The sequence below is a fragment of the Loxodonta africana genome, chromosome 2 (assembly GCF_030014295.1).
Source record: "Loxodonta africana isolate mLoxAfr1 chromosome 2, mLoxAfr1.hap2, whole genome shotgun sequence".
Classification (NCBI taxonomy): Eukaryota; Metazoa; Chordata; class Mammalia; order Proboscidea; family Elephantidae; genus Loxodonta; species Loxodonta africana.
Window position 1 is genome coordinate 128,955,158 of NC_087343.1, and position 21,558 is coordinate 128,976,715.

The following is a 21,558-nucleotide window of genomic DNA, read 5'->3' on the forward strand; positions in this document are numbered from 1 at the left end:
TGAATTCTACCTATCACAAGCTTGAATTTTAACCTTGGCAACAAATACAGTCTGTTGTTTTCCTTAAAGTGACAAACCTACTTTATTATTTTCAAGAAAATGTCTGCCATATTCATGAGTCTGAATAACTAATTTCTGTGTCAGTCATTCTATCAAGGAAAACGAGCATTCCATGGCAAAGTCACTAGGTAGCACACAACTCAATCACATAAACGCTTTTCCTTGACAACAGTGGTACTTTAATCAACAGCAGTATGTAATATAAAACGTTCATTTCATCACAAAAAGCCAAACCCAACATTTCATCACAGAGATATATAAAAAAAACAAACTCGAGGGTCAAAATGTAATATAATTAATAATTTTTAGTGCTTCATTAATGATATTAAGTGGAAATGGCTTTTTTTAAATACGTGCTGTGAGGTCATGGTAACGAATACTGCAGTAACTACTAGAACAGTTTGGTGTCACTGCCTTAATTTGTGCAGATGCACCATCATTGTTTTAGCATCATCAGTGCAAATATTAACACAGTGAAAAAGGCAAATAACATCTTAATATCACCATGAAAATAGTTTTGATCTCGAAACTTACTGTACGGGTCTCTATGGCTTCCAGAGGTCTACAGAACATACTATGAGAATTGTTGTCTTAGAAAGTTCCCAGCCTACTTCTGAGTTATAGATCAAAGTTTACTTGTAAGAAAGTTGTATAGGACTCGGAGGGTATTTTCCCCCAGAATCAATATTAGGCTTGGAAGTTCTGATTTACCAAATATAATTTTAAATGACTTGCCTCACAGACTTTAACCTATATGGTAGAGGCATGAGAAGAGGGAGGAGCAGAGAGGGTCTAATCAAGCAACAGCTTTTGCAGTAGTTAAAGGTCGCATAGTATCCGGAGAAAATCATGGGTTCCCACGTTGGAGTTTGAAAGTCAATAGATAACATATCTCCTTTTCTCTTAGTTCTAAACCAGTCAGGAGGTAGACAAAGAGCCCATTCCATATGAAGTTCGAAAGATTTCAAAAGCTACAGTTGTACATACTCTTTAGGCTTCCCATCTTGCTTGCTTAGTTTGAAATCTTGAAGAAATTGGTCATGACCCTATGATGTACCCATGTGTCTAGACACCAGTCAGAGCTGTAATTTAGACTCCCAACTTGGGACCTATGCCTGGTATAGCCAACTATTACTTCATCAAGGGCTTTGGTTTTTCCGAGGGGATTTTTGGTCCCCAGATGCCACTCTTTGACTACTTCCTCAGGTTTTCCCAAATCATGCAACATTCTTTATCTCTGGTAATATTCCTTACTCTTAAATCTACTTTGTTTAATAATAATATAGCCACCCCAACATCTTTTGATTAGTGTTCATGTGATTTAATATTTACATCTTTTTATTCTTGACCTACTTGTGTCTTTATTTTTGTAGTACATTTCTTGTAAGCAGCATATTGTTAGGTGTAGCTTTTTTTATCCAATCTGACAGTCTTTCCTATTTTTTTTTTTTAATGGAAAGATTTTATCATGAAGAGACTGGAATCAAAGAGGGCAGTTAGGAAATTCTTATAATAAGCCTAGTAAAAAAAATTATGACAACATTGATGTAAGGTTGCAGAACAACAGGATGATCCTGCAAATATTGAGGAGGTTATTTCATCAGGACCTGATAACAGATTGATTGTGGGGAGTTAGAGAGGAGGAAATTATGATGACACACAAATTTCTGGCTGAGCAAAACTGTATATATGGTAGTGGCATTAGCTGAGTTAGGGAATGCAGGAAGAGGTACAGGCTGGGAGGAAATAGTTGATGAATACTTTTACACATGTCGAGTTTTAAGTGATCAAATAGAGGCCTAATTAAACTGATTAATAGAGATCTAAAACTCAGAATTGAATTGACGGAGTACCAGTTGAGATATTTCAACAAACGGATGCAGTGCTGGAAGGACTCATTCGTCTATGTCAAGAAATGTGGAAGACAGCTGCCTGGCCAGCCAACTGGAAGAGATCCATATTTGTGCCCATTCGAAGAAAGGTGATCCAACCAAATGCAGAAATTATCGAAAAATACCATTAATACCACACACAAGTAAAATTTTGCTGAAGGTAATTCAAAAGCAGCTGTACATCCATAGGGAACTACCAGAAACTCAAGCTGGATTCAGAAGAGGACATGGAATGAGGGATATCATTGCTGATGTCAAACAGATCTTGGCTGAAAGCAAAGGATACCAGAAGGATGTTTACCTGTATTTTATTGACTATGCAAAGGCATTCAGCCATGTGGATCGTAACAAATTATGGATAACATTGAGAAGAATGGGAATTCCAGGACATTCAATTGTGCTCATGTGCAACCTGTACATAGACCAACAGACAGTCCTTTGAGGAGAACAAGGGAATACTGCGTGGTTTAAAGTCAGGAAAGGTGCTCATCAGGGTTGTATCCTTTCACTTATTCACTTATTCGATCTGTATGCTGAGCAAATACTCTGAGCAGCTGGATTCTATAAAGAAGGAATGGGGCATCAGGATTGGAGGAAGACTAACAATCTGTGAATATGCAGATGACACAACCTTGCTAGCTGAAAGTGAAGAGGACTTGAAGCACTTACTGATGAACAGACTACAGTCTTCAGTATGGATTACATCTTAACGTAAAGAAAACAAAAGTTCTCACAGCTGGACCAATGAGCAACATCATGATAAATGGAGAAAAGATCAAAGTTGTCGAGGATATTATTTTATGTGGATCAACAATCAACACCTGTGGAAGCAGCGCTCAAGAAATCAAACGCCATACTGCATTGGGCAAGTCTGCTGCAAAAGACTTCTTTAAAGTGGTAAAAAGCAAAGATGTCACTTGGAGGCTAAGGTGCACTTGACCCAAGCAGTGGTGTTTTTAGTCACCTCATATGCATAGGAAAGCTGGACAATGAATAAGGAAGACCGAAGAAGGATTGACGCCTTTGAATTGTGGTGTTGGTGAAGAATGTTGAATATGCCACAGACTGCCAAAAGAACAAACAGATCTGTCTTGGAAGAAGTACAACCAGGAGCAAGGATAGCAGGACTTCATCTCACATACTTTGGACATGTTATCAGTAGGAACCAGCCCCTGGAGAAGGACATCATGCTTGGTAAAGTACAGGATCAGCGAAAAAGAGAAAGACCCTCAACGAGATGGATTGACACAGTGGCTGCAACAGTGGGCTCAAGCATAACAACTGTGAGGATGGCGCAGGACCAAGTAGTGGTCAGTTGGAACTGAGTTGACTGCACCCAAGAGGTGATGAGGATAGACTTACAGATTTAGTAGTCAGTAGTCAGTCAGTAGCATACAGGTAACTATTTGAACCATGAGGGGTGAATATTGACACCTAGGCTGAACAGCAGGACAAGTGAAAAGATAACGGGAGTATTACAGCCAAAACTTGTGAACAGCAAGATTTAAGGCCCAGAAGGAAAACTATAACCTGAACAGTAGAGGCATGACAAGTTGAAGGAACAGAGAGGATCTAATCAATCAACAGATTCTGTAATAGTTAGAGGTCACATTTGTTGAAGAGGCAGGAAAATAATCTAGAAGGGATCAAGTCACTGAAGCTACACATGGGCACACTTTCAAGAGAAAGGTAGGGTCAGGTGAGAAATGCTGCAAAAAAGTCAAATACAAGGAGGATAAAAAAGCCTATTGGATTTGGTAATAAAAAGAGCTTTCTTCACCTTTTGAGAGTGGGTTTAGGATGATGGAAGTTGAGCCGTTTTGAAGTTTTTCTTTTATTTACTCATCCATATTGGGCAAAATGGTCATATGTATGTTTCATAACTAGCATAACCCTAAATACCAGATTTGGGTTTAGGTGTTCTATATGAGAGGCCAGGTACAGAGAGAGTATCTTAATTTTGCCAAGTTAAACTGAATAATCTAAGAGCACCATGATTATAAATGAAAATGTGAGTCAATTATGATGTTTTCAAAAACCAGTCATTCTAAACTATGTACAGAGCTGTAAGATCAGGGTGATCAAACAAGGCTTAGCTCTGGGTCCCTATGTAAAGATGCACACTTTGTGCACTGGACAGCCCTAAAAGGTGCCTCTCACATAGTCTGTATGAATGGCACATACAGGGGTTGTGCACTGCATAACCATATGGTATAGCCCTGGCTTAGCTTATACTACTTGGTGTTTAAGTGATAGACTCACCTGAGTCATGGTGTTATTTTGGTCCATGAAGTGCTGACACATGTATTCTTATTGTATAACTTGAAATGATTCTACTACTAGAAAATAATAAATATACAAGATGTAAGTATATAATATATAATAACATATCCCGTCTTGCACATACACACAGTTACAATCTGTCAAACTGAACTTTAACTATTTGTGTTTTGCTGTTAATATTTTTCATTCATATGTCATTCATGCCTCATTGTATGATTCATTAACCAACAAGTAAAAGTAGACCAGAATTCAGTATTTTGTGTAAATTAGTCGTAGACCACCATGTGTTTCATGTTAGCACTCAGGTATACCTTATTTTAGCTCATATAACACCTGTACCCTGAGGAAGTATTTTCATGACCCGTTACTCTAAAGACGAACCATCTTTAAGGATCATAAGTTACTTTCTGTAGTCATTCTGCCACCCAGATTTTCTCAGCCAGAATTCTGGTAGAGAAGTAAACGCTGCCAAACATGATTTGAATGACTATTCAGAGCTCTCCCAAGAGTGATGCATAGTCAGTACCGCTCTTGATGCAGAAGAGACGAGCTAATTACATACAGTGGACGTCTTAATGTATTTGGGTTGAATTTTTCACAGAACCCAGTGGAGATGGCCTTCTGCCACCTTTTTTAAACTCTATGTACTGTCATGTCTACACAGTTAATATGTTAACGTAAATCATACACACCTCAAGCTTTGACATTGTACCCAAACTTTGTTATAGACGGTTTCATTCTAGATGAGTCTCATCATCAAGCCCTACAAAGTTAAAACTTGAGGAGCATTGTATTTCTAACTTGTCATTAATAGAGACAGAGTATGGTATTGGGGTACATTTGCAGAAAATGGTTCTTAAATGTTTTTATGAGTCGGAATTGACTCAATAGCAACGGGTTTGGTTTAGGGTCTTATACTCTTTGTAGTGTAAGTTTTTAATCATCTCAAGATTATAAAGAACAAGTTTGGATATCAGGAAAAGCTAACAAGCTATAAGTTAACTGGTAAATTATTGGAGTCCAGGTTAAGAGTGGTAGTGGTTTTAAGTGTACCAGTGTTTTGAGAAATAACAAATTGCCATTGGTATTTGGAAATTTTATTGTATACCTGAAGAAGCAGTGTAACTTACAAGGCAATAGCTGTATTAAAGGATCAAAGACAAGGAAAATAGAATTGGGTTCCACGTTGCTGTTACATGAGTCACCTCCTGAAGCCTCAAAACAGTTATATTTACTTGTCTCATTTTTCTCTCTTTTTCCTGAGAATTCAACTCTAAACTGAAATTGTGTGACTCTCCTAGCATCTGTGTAAATCATACTGCCACTAGCAATGGTTTTAACTCGTTGTAATGATTCTACCTTAGAACAGTCAGAAGGAATTGCCTTATCAGTTGGGTCACAGATAAAGCCCTCGCAAATTAAAAAAAAAAAAAAAAGTATTTTCTAAATAGAAATATAAGCTGTTTTTCAAGGACCAGTCTTAGATAATTCAACCATTTTAATAATCGACATTTTTGGCAATTCTTTCATTTATTTTAGGAGCTTAAAATCCCATGAGCTTTGCTTAAAAAGTCTCCAGTAAAACCTCAGGAAGAAATGAAAGTGCACAGACTGTAGTTTTTTAAGTATTCTCGCTCCTCTAGACAAAGCGAAACAAATGTGATCACTTGGAGGTACTAGACTCTGAGACTCAGAATAAAGAGGCATGAAATGTAAATTCCAGAACATGGCAGTGGTCGTTTGTGATTCATTTAAAACTTACTTAAAAATCTTTAAATAATCCTGAAAAACAAACAAAAAAGCATCAAGCGAGGGTTTTAAAGTCAAATGGAATTGTGAAGTCACTAATAGTTCTTTGGTGATTATTTTCACTTCCAAAGAAGAAATAAATAAGTCAACTATTATATAGTCTAAGACTACTGGACCCTTGATGAGGCCCCCTAAGGAAGTAAGGAGGCAGAAATGAATTAGGGCTGCAATGACAAAATAATTGGCAGAGCTGTCATAGCAATGAGGGGCCTCGGGAACAGTTTACCTAATGAGGGGGTTGGGTGCTTGGTCTCTCATATTCAGTAGAGCAGAGCTTTACATTGAGACTTGCTTCTATAAAGATGTGTCTTCAACACATCTTTAATTGGTGTATGTCAGTATTTTGTACACACAGAGAGTTTAAGTGGTCTTTAACGCTGCAAACCCAAGGTGATATTTCATATTAGAAAGCTCATTCATTATATACTTTATGTGCTTAACTAACCCTGTGACTTCTCTCTTTCCTCATTTTGCTTCCTTCCTTTGGCTCAGTAGACTCGATGTTATCAACCAAAAGTTTAAATGTAAGTGAGTCTTAATGGGCTGAAGGGATGTTTGAATGAATTGAAAAAGCATTTAATCCTGTTATTCTCCGTTGTTTTTATTTTATTCACTACGAGTTGGGTTTTCCCCTCCTTTGCCAGAGAGGCCTTAATTGCATTCAGTCTGAGTGTTTATATAAATGAAGTTGGTGAGTTTGATAGCATACAGTTTCTCTTCTAAGAACATCTGTGAAGGGAGCAATCTGTTTATTAAAATGGTAATCCTGTAAATTGGTTTTATTGTTGTACTCTCAAATTTAGCTGAAACCGTATTTGTTAATGGCTTCTCCTTGTATATGTAATGGCAAATCAGTATGCCCTCACAGGCCAGCCAGGTTTTCAGTTTGCCAGCACTCAATATTTAGTGGGCAATTGCAGAGAGAAGATGAATTAAACTTCTTCTAACGCTGAATGGCACGTGTGATTTCCCTGGGAATGGACTAGTCCAGACTGTTCCGTGTGTCAGCCATAGCTTGCTTTTGCAGACCCTGAATTCTGCGCTGGAGTCTGAGTTGGATCAAGCCTTAGGAGGACTTGCATGAAAAGTAGTGGGTGGCGTTTCTTACGTTTAAAATTAGAACTAAAACCAAAGAATCATGTGCTTTAAAGTCCTTAAGAAACCTGAAACTGCAAAAATATGAGGCTTTGTTTTAATTAATTTCCATTTTCCACCCCATCCTCCATCCTATGTTTGTTTCTTGAAAATATTATACAAGCCCCAAAGGGTACACGTGTAGTTAAGTTCATAATCCATCGATCTTTTCCTTTAAAACTAACAGCAGTAACAGCCTGTAATATAAATCTGTATCTTCAAAAACTTTTAATTATTGTTCTGACACTGCCCTGAGCCCTTAGAATGAACATTGACTTACCAGGTTCCTATAGATAATAAGGATTACAGCCTATTAGAACTCATGGCTGTCTCTTTTCAGAGCCTATGCTTTTAATCATTGTGCAGTATTCAAATTGAAAAACCATTATTTCTTGATTAAAGCAAATTCCTTTATAAACTCCAATAGGCAATAATTTTGTAAGTCCCCAGACTAGCCTCTGTATGCATTTGAAGAAAGGAATTTTCATTCATTTATAAATACTGTGCTATTTAGACTATTACCACTGACTGGCCTTCTCTCAAATTTGGGAGGGCTAAATGTACTTTAAACAAACATCTCTACAAATGGAGTGAAGTCTGTAATGGTTTCTTTTGCTGCTTACAGATGTTGATGAATGCACATCAAATCCCTGCACTAATGGAGATTGTGTTAACACACCTGGATCCTATTACTGTAAATGTCATGCTGGATTCCAGAGGACTCCTACCAAGCAAGCATGCATTGGTAAGGCAGTTTGCTTTTACATACGAAAATGTTCCATGAACTGTAGTGACCAAGGCTGTTGAGGTTAAAAGTAAATTTATTAAAGTACGACATGGAATGAAATAAGTGCTATTACATGATTGCAGGTTTATTTTATGCTACCTTCAGAAAACAGAGCCCCTCAGAGGTGCTTCCTTTAAATATAAACACTATTTGCATAGATAACCCAGGCATCTTGGTATCTGGCTTCGCAAGAATTGAGTTTCTCCTCCTTCCCTAGACCACAGCTTCTTTCTCCAAGTAACATCAGTAGTGTTACCATTCTCTGATTACCAGGGCTTAAGATTTGTAATAATTTTTAACTGCTGCTCTCTCTATACCCCACACCTAGTCCAACACCAAATCATACCTAGACTTTGTTCACAGTTCCATTGCTATACCCACCTCCGCTCTCATCCAGACTCTACTTCACTGTTAATTCATCTCAGAATCCTTTTAACAGATGACTCTGCTTGTCTCCTTTTTCATTTTCTATTCATCCGCAGGTAGCTGCTTGAATCAACATTCTCTAGCCGTTTTCATATTACTCTTAATCCAGAAACTCTGGAGTTGCTTTATTTTTTTAACTCCTTGCTCAGACTTCTAAGGTGTTCAACCACCAAGTCGAAAACAGCTGCACTACCCACTTCTTTCTTAGACTCGCTACACAACCGTGTCATTCCTCTGTTTCTTCCCCTCTTCAGCCACTATAAGTCAGGGCTGTAAAGTCGCTTACACTCACCTACCGAGGAAAAAAAGGAGTGAGAGATGGAAATTTTGCTAAAGTAACATGATCTTGAATATTACATGTAAAAACAATCTGGACATATGAAATTACGTCTATTATTTTACTGTTTCTGTAAGTATTGTAAAAATAATATGTTCGGCCACTGTTAATCTTTCAGATATTGATGAGTGCATTCAGAATGGGGTTCTTTGTAAAAATGGTCGATGCGTGAACACAGATGGAAGTTTCCAGTGCATTTGTAATGCCGGCTTTGAATTAACTACAGATGGAAAAAACTGTGTTGGTATGGAAATTGCCTGCTCCCTTGCAAAAGATTTTTAAAGCACATACACATTTTTACTTAGAATCATATATACTGTTTCCACGAAAGCTCACACACCACGTATGTGAGAGTTCTTTAGCTGACTGAGATAAAATATAAATGTGTTTCACATAAGACGATTTAAGTGAACAAATAGACTTTTGGAAATGTTATAACAAAGAAGAATTTTCTGCTTCTGGCAATTTTCTGTGTGGCGTATGTTTATTAGTTGTTGTAGTTGTGTGTCATCAAGTAAATTCCAACTCATAGCGACCCTATAGGACAGAGTAGGAATGCTCCATAGGGTTTCCCAAGGTGAAATCCTTACGGGATCACCAGGTCTTTTCTACTGGGAAGTGACTGGTGGGTTCAAACCACCAGTCCTCAGTTAGTAGCCGAGTGCTTAACCGTTGTGCTACCAGGGCTCCCTGATTTAATTGTAAGTAGCAATTATTCATCATAAGTTCAAATATCCATTTAGTGCACTTACTATATCTCAGATGTTGGGGTTACGACACTGACAAAATAGAAAAGACCTTTTCTCAGCATGGGGGGAAAATATAAAAATGTTTGGCAACACATTATATTTCACCCTCTAATGAAATTCCAGATCATTTCACTTGCAGTGAGGTTTGTCCTTGCTTTAACCTCTCTTACGAAAGAAATGCTCACTGAAATGCTCTTACCTTTTTTGGTGCTCAAAGTAAAACACTCATGGTTTATGTGGTTTTAATAGCAGATAAAAGGAGCCCTAGTGGCACAGTGGTTAAATGCTCAGCTGTTAACTCAAAGGTCAGCAGTTCAAACCCACCAGCTGTACTGCAGGAGAAAGATTTGGCAGTCTGCTTCTGTGGATTACAGCTCTGGAAATCCTATGGGGTATTTCTACCCTGTCCTGTAAGGTTGCTGTGAGTCAGAATTGACTTGAAGAGAATTGGGTTTGGTTTTTTAATAGCAGATAAACTCAAGAGTTATTTAAATCTTTTCTTTTATGCCCCTTATATCAAAGATCCTGCACAATCTCCACAATGTTTTCCCACACTCAGTTCACATTCATCTTAAAAAAAAAAAAAAAAAAAGAACACATGGCTCATTTATGTAGTGGAATTTGACTACGGATTGTTTGTGGAAGGAGAGGGAACTGGTCTAAATCAGTGGTCTAAACCACTCTCCCTCTTTCTTTCTGTAGATCATGATGAATGTACAACTACCAACATGTGTTTGAATGGGATGTGCATTAACGAAGATGGCAGCTTCAAGTGCATCTGCAAACCAGGATTTGTCTTGGCTCCAAATGGGCGTTACTGTACTGGTAGGTATGGCTTTGAAATAGGAAAGTAACTATGATTGAGACCATCTGTTTTATTTGAATGAATCATGCAAGAATTACTTCAATTTCTTCATGTGGATTTCATATTATTCACATCCCTCACTAATTCAATAAGGCAGGTGTCTAAAGCTTCCTAGAAAAACACAGATTGTGGCCTAGAGAACAATAAGGTCTGTACAAAAATAAGAATGGTATAGGGAAAATTAAGGGAATGACAGATTGGTTTTATCACATCTGGAGGAGATAATATAGAAATAATTTCTCTCTACTCCTTTTCTAATGAAAAAAAAAAAGAAGAAGAAATCCTAAAAAACTTTAATTTCTATGTATTTATTTTCACTGCTGTGTATTAAAAAAAAAAAAAACGTATTACTGGTCTACAATTAACATCTTTTCCATAAACCTAGTCCACCAATTGGAAGACTATGCCATTATCTCAAAATCTTAAATTGATTTTGTGAAGAAATAATTTGGATATTCTTTCAATTGTTTTTATATAAACCAATTTTAAAGGTCAAGTTATATTGCTTTAGTAAACAATAGATTTTTCTCTTAGAGATAAATGAGACTATATATATTATATACACACACATACATACACACACACTCACAATTGGAATTTAGTAAGGTGGAATACATTTTGTAGTTCCTAGTTAGAAGTGAGTTTTGGGGTTTTTTTTTCTTCCAGTTTCTTCCTTTTAGAAAAAAATAACTTGATGAATGCTTTCTGGCCTATAGTTGCACAAACTTACCTGAATACCAAATAAAACTCACAACCAGTCCTTATAATTTCAATGAAATCCTGGGAAAGTATGGAGAGAAATGTAGTTCTCATGCTTATGAATAACAGATAGTTTGTTGACTCTCCAAGAAACACGTATGAGATTAGAGTTGTGTTCCAGGGTGTAGCATTATGTTACAGTATGTAACTTTGTTTCTGTATTTCTTAAGAAACTAATATACACATATAAAGGTGATGTATATCTCACTAGTTTCTGCTTTCTGGAAATTAATTTTTTTTTTCATTTTCTTCTTACATATGTAATCAAAAAGTCTTGAAATGTTCATGATTTGGCAGCTGGGTGTTTTGAAGCTTGTTTCATCTTTTAGAGCCATTTAATTTTGCGTTATGTTTAATAACGTGGATTGCAAATTGAAGGCAGTACCCCAAATTATTTTCTAATTGTGAACTGATAAGTTAAAATTAAAATAATATCTACCTTTAGTTAAAGTTTTTAAGGGTGAAAATAAAAAGTAATTTAAAAAGTCTAATGTTTTAAAAAATTGGTTTTACTTAACTAATTTGAATGAAATATTTCATATTAGATAAGGTTTAAAATCAATAAATAATGAAAAAGGAGTTAGTGAGTGTCTTTTTTTCTTAACGGGTAAAGTGAGGCAACTTTCACTCAGTAAATCTTTTTGAGAGTGTGTTTGAAAGGGTTGCATTGAGATGTAAGATTTGTCCTCATATCTATGTATTCTTCTCCAAGTTATAAAGTAAAAAACAAAAGGTTGATAGTGTAGGGTAGTGGCAACAGGTAAATTCTGTAATAAAGTAAAAGATAAATTTACCCAGTAATGGAATATTTTTATCAAAGGATTCTATAGCATAATGCTGATCAAAAGGGGGAAAATGCAGAACAGAATTTCAAATTTTCATGTAATCCAGACTTTCTGGAGTTTTGGAGGCTGGATGAACCCCCAAAACTATTGCCCTGAGATAAACTTTAAACCTTAAACCAAAACTATCCCCTGAAGTCTTCTTAAAACTAAACAGTAATTTAGCTTAACTAGTGAAGAATGTCTGCCTTGAGCATTGTACTTTTTTAAGATTTATCTATATCCAATTGACTACAGCAACTTGAAGGATTAAATAGGAAATTTAGGGGGCAGAGAATTTATGTTAATGGAGGAGGAACAACAGAAAAGGAGGGCGAGAATGGTTGCACAACTTGACAGATGTAATCAATGTCACTGAATTGCACATGTAAAAACTGTTGGATCGGTATATGTTCTGCTGTGTACGTTCTAACCACCACAACAACAACAAAATTACCTTTTAAAAAAATTTACCCAGTAATGGCCCTGGCTTCTCTTCCCCTCTGGGCAGATGTTGATGAATGCCAGACCCCAGGAATCTGCATGAATGGGCACTGCATCAACAATGAGGGGTCCTTCCGCTGTGACTGTCCCCCTGGCCTGGCTGTGGGTGTGGATGGCCGAGTTTGCGTTGGTGAGTAAACCATTCTGTAGTGGCTCCAGTGTCCCAGTGATCTCTGAAAAATGGACAGAGAACCCAGATAGCTCCTTCAGAAGGCTCTGATGGGATGCAAGTCAAAAATACTGAAGAAGAAAAAAATTTTGCCTTAAACGAGCATCCTTGATAATATCAAATAACTGAGTTCCTGGACATAATGGATTTAGATTTTGTGATTATTAATAAATAAGACATGAAAAGGGTATAGTTATATTTAAGTAAGCTGTTGTCTTTTCCAAACAAAATTTAAAATGTAAATGGCATAATGCCATAGAACTTAGACTTGTATCAAAAACTAGAAATGTTTCCAAATAGTCATTCTTCATCACCAGGCAACTAGCTGTAGAAGCAAGTGAAGAGTATGAGAGAGAATATACATTTCATTCTCGGCCATTCAGAATTCCTCTTGGATACTTGGTCAAATGGATTCCATGAAAATAAATCAGCCAGGCAGGAACTTTAAAAAAAAGGCAGGCAAGACAGAAACGCCACTGGCATTCAAAACCCAGCCAATATGTTCTAATGATAACAATAACAGAGCGAGTTGTAAAAAGACATTTAACACCGTTTTTGTCTCTGAAGCGCTCGAGTGAGACTTCTAAAGTGAATTAGCTGTTACGCACTCCCTGTTTTTCAGCTTCATTGAGTAAAAAGCAGGCATGATCACTGGTTTAAAAGTATATTTCAGAGAAATGAAATCCTTTCTAAGAAATAATTGATAATTCTTTACTCTTACTTACGCGAATCAAAACATTTGGACCCCGAAGGGGAAGAAAAAGAAAAGAAGCAGATGGAAATAATCTATTCACTTAAATTCATCCACTGTCTTCAATCTAGGATTTATTTCAGCCTACAAGGTTGTCAGCACTTTGTTCAGGGATATTTCAAATACAGCAGCTAGAAGAATGTAGCTCCTTCCTGCTTAGAGAGCTAAAATATTTTCAGTTACTTTAAGACACTTAGTTGCTTTTTCCTTTACATAAATGATTCCACGGAAATCTACAGTGAGTTCAAAGCCAGTTTTGGAAGGAGAAATATTTCTTTTAAGCAACCAACATATGAGTAGTTGTTAGGAATTCTGTGTTCAAGCACAAAAATTCATTCTCTTCTCTAGATGTAGGAAAGTCATCTAGAAATTGTTTAAAAGCCCTTTCCCATTTTTCATGATTACACTTAATTAAAAACATCGTTACATGTAAAATCATATATTATCATTCCCATAATGTGCTTAGATGTGTTTCCTTCATGTCTTCTTCCTTCGGTGAAACTTTTGAGAGCCACTGATTGTTGAAGTTAGGAAAAATCACCACCATGGATTATTATTAGGGTTAGCACTTTAATTTTAGATCTTTTCTTTTTTGGTGTTCATTTGTTTTGTTTTGTTTCTCCAGATACTGAGCTATGGGTTGTTTTTGTTTTTCAGAAAGTTAAACTGTTGTTGTAACTAGTATGCCGAAAAAGCATGACTCGTAGCCTGGGGATAAACAGAGAGCAACCTTAGTTTTGTCTCGCCTCTCCTTTTAAAATGTGTTCAACGAAAGCAATTTGTCCAAAAACATAGGAAGAAAACTTAGACCAGCCTTTAACTTTACTGAATGTTTGTAGGTAACAAAGTTCTAAGATTACTATAGCAAAAATAACCTCGATTAATAGAAATTAGGATGTCTAGTGCAAGATAATAGTTATTATTCTTAACTTAATTTTAAATTAAAATTTCTCCCCTCTCCAAACTTGGACCTCCTATAAGTGAGAAGGTTTCTGAAACCACCAGGGTCACATGGAGGGAGGAGAGGCGAGCAGGTGGGAGCAAGAAAGCTCTTATATTTCTGGTACTGTCCTGAGATAGCTTCAAGATTTCTGGGCTTTGCAGATGTTTAAAGCCAACTTCTTTCCTTGTGGGTGGTTTTATGGGTACTTCAGAAGAATTTGACTGCCCTTCCTGAGCTTTGGACATGGCATTTTTCTCCTGGTGGCCACAGCTTGCTTAGCCTCTGGTCCTTTACCACCCATTTCACACAGACTCTCTGATGGCATCTCGTCACTGCTCCAGGTAGTCTTCTTAGACCCACTTCTAACATATCCCATGTCTGATCCATAGGGCACACACATCCTTTGCCCTGTTTAACTCTGTGAATAGAGGTTGATCTCACCGCCACCATCTTTCCTTTGTTCCTGTAATAGGAATAGCCTGCCCGCCTCCGCCTTTTGGATATCTTAGGCAGAGGTGGGGACAGAGTTCTTCAGGTCTCCCATTGAAGCCCTTGTCTCTTGACCTGAAGTAAGGCGGGAAGTACCCCCAACTCATAACCCAGCCCTTACAAAAAAATTCTCTCTTTTTTGCTACTCTCTTGAACTTTCAATATCCTCACTGTTGAGGAGGGGTTTAAGAATCAGATAACCAATTTCTGAAGCCTACTTTCTTCAGGGTGCAGTCTCAAAATTCACCCTGGCATTTGATATTTAGTGCCATAGGTTTTCTCCTGAAAGTGCATTTTTAACATGATATTACATCAGCTCTAGAATATTTCAGCATCTTTCTGAGTACTGTTTGACATTTCTGACAGCTAGAAGGTTAATTTTCTTCTGCCCATTTCTGCCACTTAGTAGCTGTGTGGCCTTGGGCAAGATGTTACCTCTCCATCTCCCTTTCCTCATAAATTGTTTTGAGATTTAAATTACACTAATATTGCATGTGTTATCTCTGTAAAACTTAGAACAGTGATGCCTAGAAAATGCTCAGTAAGTTAGCTATTATGATGAGGAGGAAGAGGAGGAAGATTGTTTTATTGAACTAGTAGAGTGGCATCGCATCTAGGGCAAAGTCTCAGAGTTGCTGCTTTAAGCAATAAAGGAAGGATGATACTAAAGAAAAAGAAGAAAATCATCATTTTCCATTCATGGATATTTTACTAACGATATATAGAATCTTCTAATTACCTGTGTAAATTCTTTTAAAAATTTATTTTTAAGAAAGAAAAAGCATGGAGAAATTTGATAACATATTTTTTTTTTTATAGGAAGAATATAGCTTTGCATTTAGATCCAGTCCCCCACTCTGTTCATTTCCTAAAGCTACTGTAACAGAGTTTCACAAAATAGGTGGGTTTATAAAACAAATTTATCGTTTCACGGTTCTGGAGGCCAGGAATCTGAATCCAGGGTGTCAGCAGGCCGTGTTTTCTCCTAAGGCTTTAGGGGAAGCTTTCTTGACTCTGTCAACTTCTTGGCATCCCCAGGCATCCCTGAACTTGGAGATTCATCTTCACTTCACTCTTTCCTCTGCCTCTGTGTCCCTTCTCCTATTTTCTAAAGACACCACTCAGATGGAATTAGAATGCACCCTACTCCAGCCTGACCTCATGTTAGCTGATAACATCTTCAAAGACTGTTTCCAAACAAGGTCACAATCACAGGGGGGACGCATTTCGATCCATAAACAGCCACTGAGGCATTCATATGAACATGTGCTGATGGCGCTACTGGTATGGGTGCCTCTTTTCCTGTCCACTTTGTAAACAGTGGCTTCATGACCGTTTGAATGGCATCATTTGAACTAGGGTTCCAGTCTGAGGTCTTTGAACAAAAAGAGGTTGACTGTCTTCATTCAAGGTAAGAAATAACATTGTCCCTACTTTTTTGAGTATTAACTATAAGATCAACTTTTGAGAATCTGAACCCAGGAAAATTCATGTCCCTAAAATCCACCCACATTAGTTATGCTACTTTCTTTTTCATGAAACTTCTGATGTTGGGTGCTCTAAAGAGCTTAGCTAACTTGTAACACACACCAGGAGGTAAACTGTCTCATTTTTCTAGAGAGTTCCATAGGCTTTTTTACCTACTTCTAAAAACTGTGAATGACATGTTTTCCCAGTGAAAATAAAAATAATGTTGACCGTGTCAGATACATCTTGATAGAATTGGTGGCATCCTAAGCACTCAAAAAATCATATTGGGAATCATGAACTATGTTGTAGTTGTGCAAATGGGTCTTTGCACCAAACCCTGCACTTCTTCGTAACTCAGGCAGCTCTACCAAACTCAGTTACAGCAGAAAAAGGAAGAGATGACACATGCCGTCCTTGGGGTTGGTGTGGTAAATCTCATGGCTCTCCCAAAACAGTCCCATTTGAGTATACAGACATCTAATGATTTAAATGAAGGCATACATCTCATTGTTTTAATGAGAAACATCCCAGGATCATTAGAAATTATTAGATGACTCACTTCACATAACAATCACATAAAATCATTTCCAACAAGTTGGAATAATTCTAGTTTATGATAGGAGCTATCTTTTAGATGGAATTACAATGTCAGGATACTCATTAAAAATTTTATTGCTTCTCTGGCCTTAATGATGATCTGAGTTTTATATAATTGACCATCTACTGTCTCATAAGGTTGTAGCATATTTCATAAGACTACAGAGTGAAAGAACTAAACAGGATATGCTTCTTTGGGACATTGCATGGCATAGTGGAAAGAGAGTTTGGGGGTAGGAATGTATGTGAACTTGTCCAGGAAAACTAAGATTATCCACTTCTGACTCCAGCTTGTGGTGGATAACAAATCCCACTCCACATGCCAACTGCATCCTGTGGAAATCTCACTTCCCTTGACTGTTCAGTTCAGACCCCTGCTGCCCAATCAGCACTTCTCTCTCATCACTAGCCACCTAGGTCAGCAGGTATCACTGTAGGGTACTGGCCTCAAGCTTGGGAGTCCATACGAATCCTTCTACTTTAGACCAGCCAGCCCCAAATTAGTTTTCCTCTACTGCCTTAGAAATCACATTACTCCCTTTATTTTAGACTAGCCAGCCTTCTTACTCCTTTGGGCCTGTAATTCATTGAAACAACTCAAGTGCTCACAGGAACACCATACCTGCAATAACAGCTTTAATATAGCAAAAAGGATGCAAACAAAGAGACACATAAGGCAAGGTTTGGGAGGGGTCACAGAGTGGAGCTTCCATGTCCCAAAGAGAAACATGCTACCCTCTCCCGTGCATGGCCACCAGCCGAGAAGCTCCTGGGCTGCATTTTGCAAAGGCTTTATTGGCCTCACCACATGGCCATGATAGATTACGTCATGCCTCTTGAGGCTTTGCCGGTATAAGGCCCCCAGCTGGTCCCTCTTAGGCTGGTCAGTTCACACTCATTAGCCTCAGGTATTGGGCTGGCTCTCAGGAACCAAGAACAATGACCAAATAGCTTTCTGCAGGGTGATTCCACACCTCACAGGAGGTTACACAAGCCTGAGTCAGAATCTCAGCTCAGGTACTGGGTATCTCTAGGACTTTGAGCTACTTAACTTAACCCCTCTGAACCCCATTTTCCTCATCTTTAAAATGGAGATAATGGTTAATGTGCTTTAGAGTTGTTCGTGTGACTGTACAGTGTGATATTTGTGAAGCAACTAGCATAATTCCAGGGACATATATTGATAGTTTTGACATTTATAATTGACTTTATTGAGAGTCTGAGATTAAAACACAACCTAAGTGACTACCAAGCAGTGCATGGAGGTTGAAAAGAGGCTACCTGACTAAGGAAGTTGAAGTAAGAAATCTCACCGTTAAGCAGCGTCACCTTAAGTTAGTTCAACGTCACTGCCTGTCTTTGTTCATTAGAGCTTTTAAAGTAAAAGTAATCGTGTCATTTTTAGTAGAGTATAGCCAGTGATTTTCAGCTCAAAGTGCTGTTTATAACTGGAAATGTACTTGGCTCAATGAAAAGATTTGTGAGTATAAGTGAGTAATGGATACTTGTATAGCAGATAAAACTTCTTTGAGGAAAAAAAATGAGTTGTTAGTATGCATTCATTCATTCCCTCACTCAACAAACATTTGTTGATTTCCTAACACCATTAGATGTCCTGGTTACACAGTAGTTAAAGTGCTCAGCTGCTTACCAAAAGGTCGACAGTTTGAACTCACCGGCCACTCTGCTGAAGAAAGATGTGGCAGCCTGCTTCCCTAAAGATTACAGCCTTGGAAACCCTACGGGGCAGTTCTACTCTGTGCTATAGAGTTGCTATGAGTCGAAATCAACTTGACACTAGTGGGGTTTTTTGTTTTTTTTAGATGCTAAAGATAACAAATTTTTTTAAGTGGCAGATTCCTTCTTAAAACTTCCAGTCAAGTGGGCCACTTAGCTTAAAAGAAGGCTTTAGTTTTGAAATCTTTTTGTCTCCATCACTAGTTCAAGTCGTTATTCTTATGCCTCCTTTAGATACTCACATGCGCAGTACGTGCTATGGTGGAATCAAGAAGGGAGTGTGTGTCCGTCCCTTTCCTGGTGCAGTGACCAAGTCTGAATGCTGCTGTGCCAACCCAGACTATGGTTTTGGAGAGCCCTGTCAGCCGTGCCCTGCTAAAAACTCAGGTAATCACATTTGCCATTTGCTCACCTGATTAAAAAAAAATCTAGAAATTCAGCATAGAAATTTGGCCAGATAGTATAGCCGCTTTAAAGTGTTTTATCATTATTTTTAATTAAAGGAAAGAAATCCAATTCTGTGTAGGTATGTGAGGCATATAATGAGACGGTTTGGCACGTGTTTACATATGATGGCTAGGTAGGGAGAGAACACACAGTGAATAGAAAAATCCACTTACTGATTTAATTATGATTGTTTGAACAGATTTTTACATGAATGTGTTAGTCTCGGTTTGCCTGTTTACGATGTCATTGTGAAGATAAATAACAAAAATTATTGGTCGTTTTCAAGGCTGTAAATATATAAGAGCCTGATTATTTTTTTTTTTTAATCTACAGAATGGTCTCAGGCCATAGTTTATCATTAATTCTATGAGGATTAATGTCAATAATAAATTTGACTGTTATTTATTCATACATTTACTTAATTTGTATTGACTGTATGTAAGGCAGTAGCAATTCAAAAATAAACACAATCTTTTTTTTTCCTTAATGTTGGAAATATTGAGAATATAGGCAGGCAGACATTTAAGTTACAATTTAGTATGATTAGTGCCTTAAAAGAGACAGAAAGAAATGTGATAGCAGAAAGGAAGGAGCAGTTAGTTGCCTGGGGAAGCCGGGAAAGACTTCACAGAGGGAGGGGGCTATGTTTAATTTGGTCTTAAAAAACTATTAACTTCACAGGTAAGGGTTGGGAGAAAAGCATTCCAGGCAAAGGATATGGCCTGTAATTCTGCAAAGATCCTAAATGGAGTATTCAAAATTCAACCAAATGGTTAATTATTATCTAGAAGAACTGCTAGGCATAACATTTTTTTAAAAGGAGGATAAGGAAGAGCATCTTGCCCTAAAATACATTAAAACGTATTATTCCTATTATGAAAGAAGTACCTAAGCTGGTAACCAAAAAAACCCATTGCCGTCAAGCCAGTTCTGACTCATCAGGACCCTATAGGAAAGAGTGAAAGAACTGCTTTATAGGGTTTCCAAGGAGCAGCTGGTGGATTTGAACTGCTGACTTTTTGGTTAACAGCCAGGCTCTTAACTATCATACCACCAGGGCTCCTAAACTGGTAAAAGACTAAATAAAAAGATCAGTGAACTAATAAAATGAAACTAGAAATAGGCCTGAATATAAATGGGAAGAATGATAAAGACAGCATTTTAAATCACTGAAGAAAAATGAAGTATATAATGAGTATTGTTGATAATTATTAGAAAAAATATGAAGTTAGAACTCTAACTTAAACCTTACAAAAATAATTTTCATATGGAATATATAATTTTAAAAAATTTTGACTTCCAAACAAATGGCAAATACTAAAATAACACATGTAATTTGGAAAAGTATTTTCATGCATCATTCCTTAATTTATAAAGAATTTGCATTAATAAAAAAACTTGAAATTCTCTATAGAAAAAAGTTCAAAGCACATAAATAGGATTTCACAAAGAAGAAATAAAAATGGTAGATAATGATATAAAAATATGCCTAAAATTTAAAAAAATAAGATACCATTTTTATTTTTCAGATTGGTAAAGTGTCGATTTATTTTTCCAGTGATGGTGAGCGTTACAAAAATGAGTCCTCTCTTACAGTCCTGGTAGAAGTCTAACTTGTACATTTAGGGAGGGGAGGCCCCGGGTGGTGCAAAAGGTTAACATGCTCTGCTGCTAACTGGAAGGTTGGAGATTTGAGTCCACCCAGAGGTACCTCAGAAGAAAGGCCTGTCACTATACTTCTGAAAAATCAGCCATCAGTTCTACTCTGACACCCACAAGGTCACCATGAGTTGAAATTGACTTGACGGCAGCTGGTTTGGGGGATTATCACAAACTTTAAAAGAGGCATAAAGTTTTAACAGCTTTACTTCTAGGAGATTATCCTAGTGATATAATTGAACTTCATATTATTTGTTATAATCGCTAAAAGTTGGACAGACTTAATTTTCATTAGTACAGGATTGATTGAATAAATGTGTTAACATCCATATAGCTGTGAAAAAACATTGTTTTTGAAAGAAATCTTAAGTGAGTCTATATTGACATGTGAAGCCCTTGTGGTGCAGTGGTTAAGAGCTTGGCTGCTAACCAAAAGGTCGGCAGTTCAGATCTATCAGGCACTTCTTGGAAAGCTTATGGAGCAGTTCTGCTCTGTTCTGTAGGATCTTTAGGAGTTGGAATCAACTCTACAGCGACAGGTTTGGTTTTTGGTTTTTATATTGACATGGAAAGACATCCCTGATAGAATGGCCAGAATTCAAGTTTGTGCCCCACTTATGACTTATACAACCCTGAACAAATTACTTCACTTCTCTGTGCCCCAGTTTCCTCAGCTGTAAAATGGGGGAAATAATAGTTTAGGAGCCCTGGGAAGCCCTGGTGGCCTAGTAGTCAGCAGCTATGGCTGTTAGACAAAAGGCGAGCAGTTCAAATCCAGCAGACCTTTCTCGAGAACTTTATGGAGACCCTGTGGCGTAATGGTTAAGTGCCACGGCTGCTAACCAAGAAATCATCAGTTCGAATCTGCCA

General features: G+C 37.4%; 1 protein-coding gene across 1 annotated transcript in view; it reads left to right on the forward strand.

The window, feature by feature from the left end:
- The window catches only part of FBN2 (fibrillin 2), a 292,375-nt gene that overhangs the window by 170,695 nt on the left and 100,122 nt on the right, over positions 1-21,558 (forward strand). The window contains exons 12-16 of the mRNA XM_064275596.1: positions 7,804-7,923; positions 8,847-8,972; positions 10,180-10,302; positions 12,434-12,556; positions 18,817-18,969. Coding sequence (XP_064131666.1) covers positions 7,804-7,923; positions 8,847-8,972; positions 10,180-10,302; positions 12,434-12,556; positions 18,817-18,969 — 645 coding nt within the window. The remainder of the gene's footprint in view (positions 1-7,803; positions 7,924-8,846; positions 8,973-10,179; positions 10,303-12,433; positions 12,557-18,816; positions 18,970-21,558) is intronic.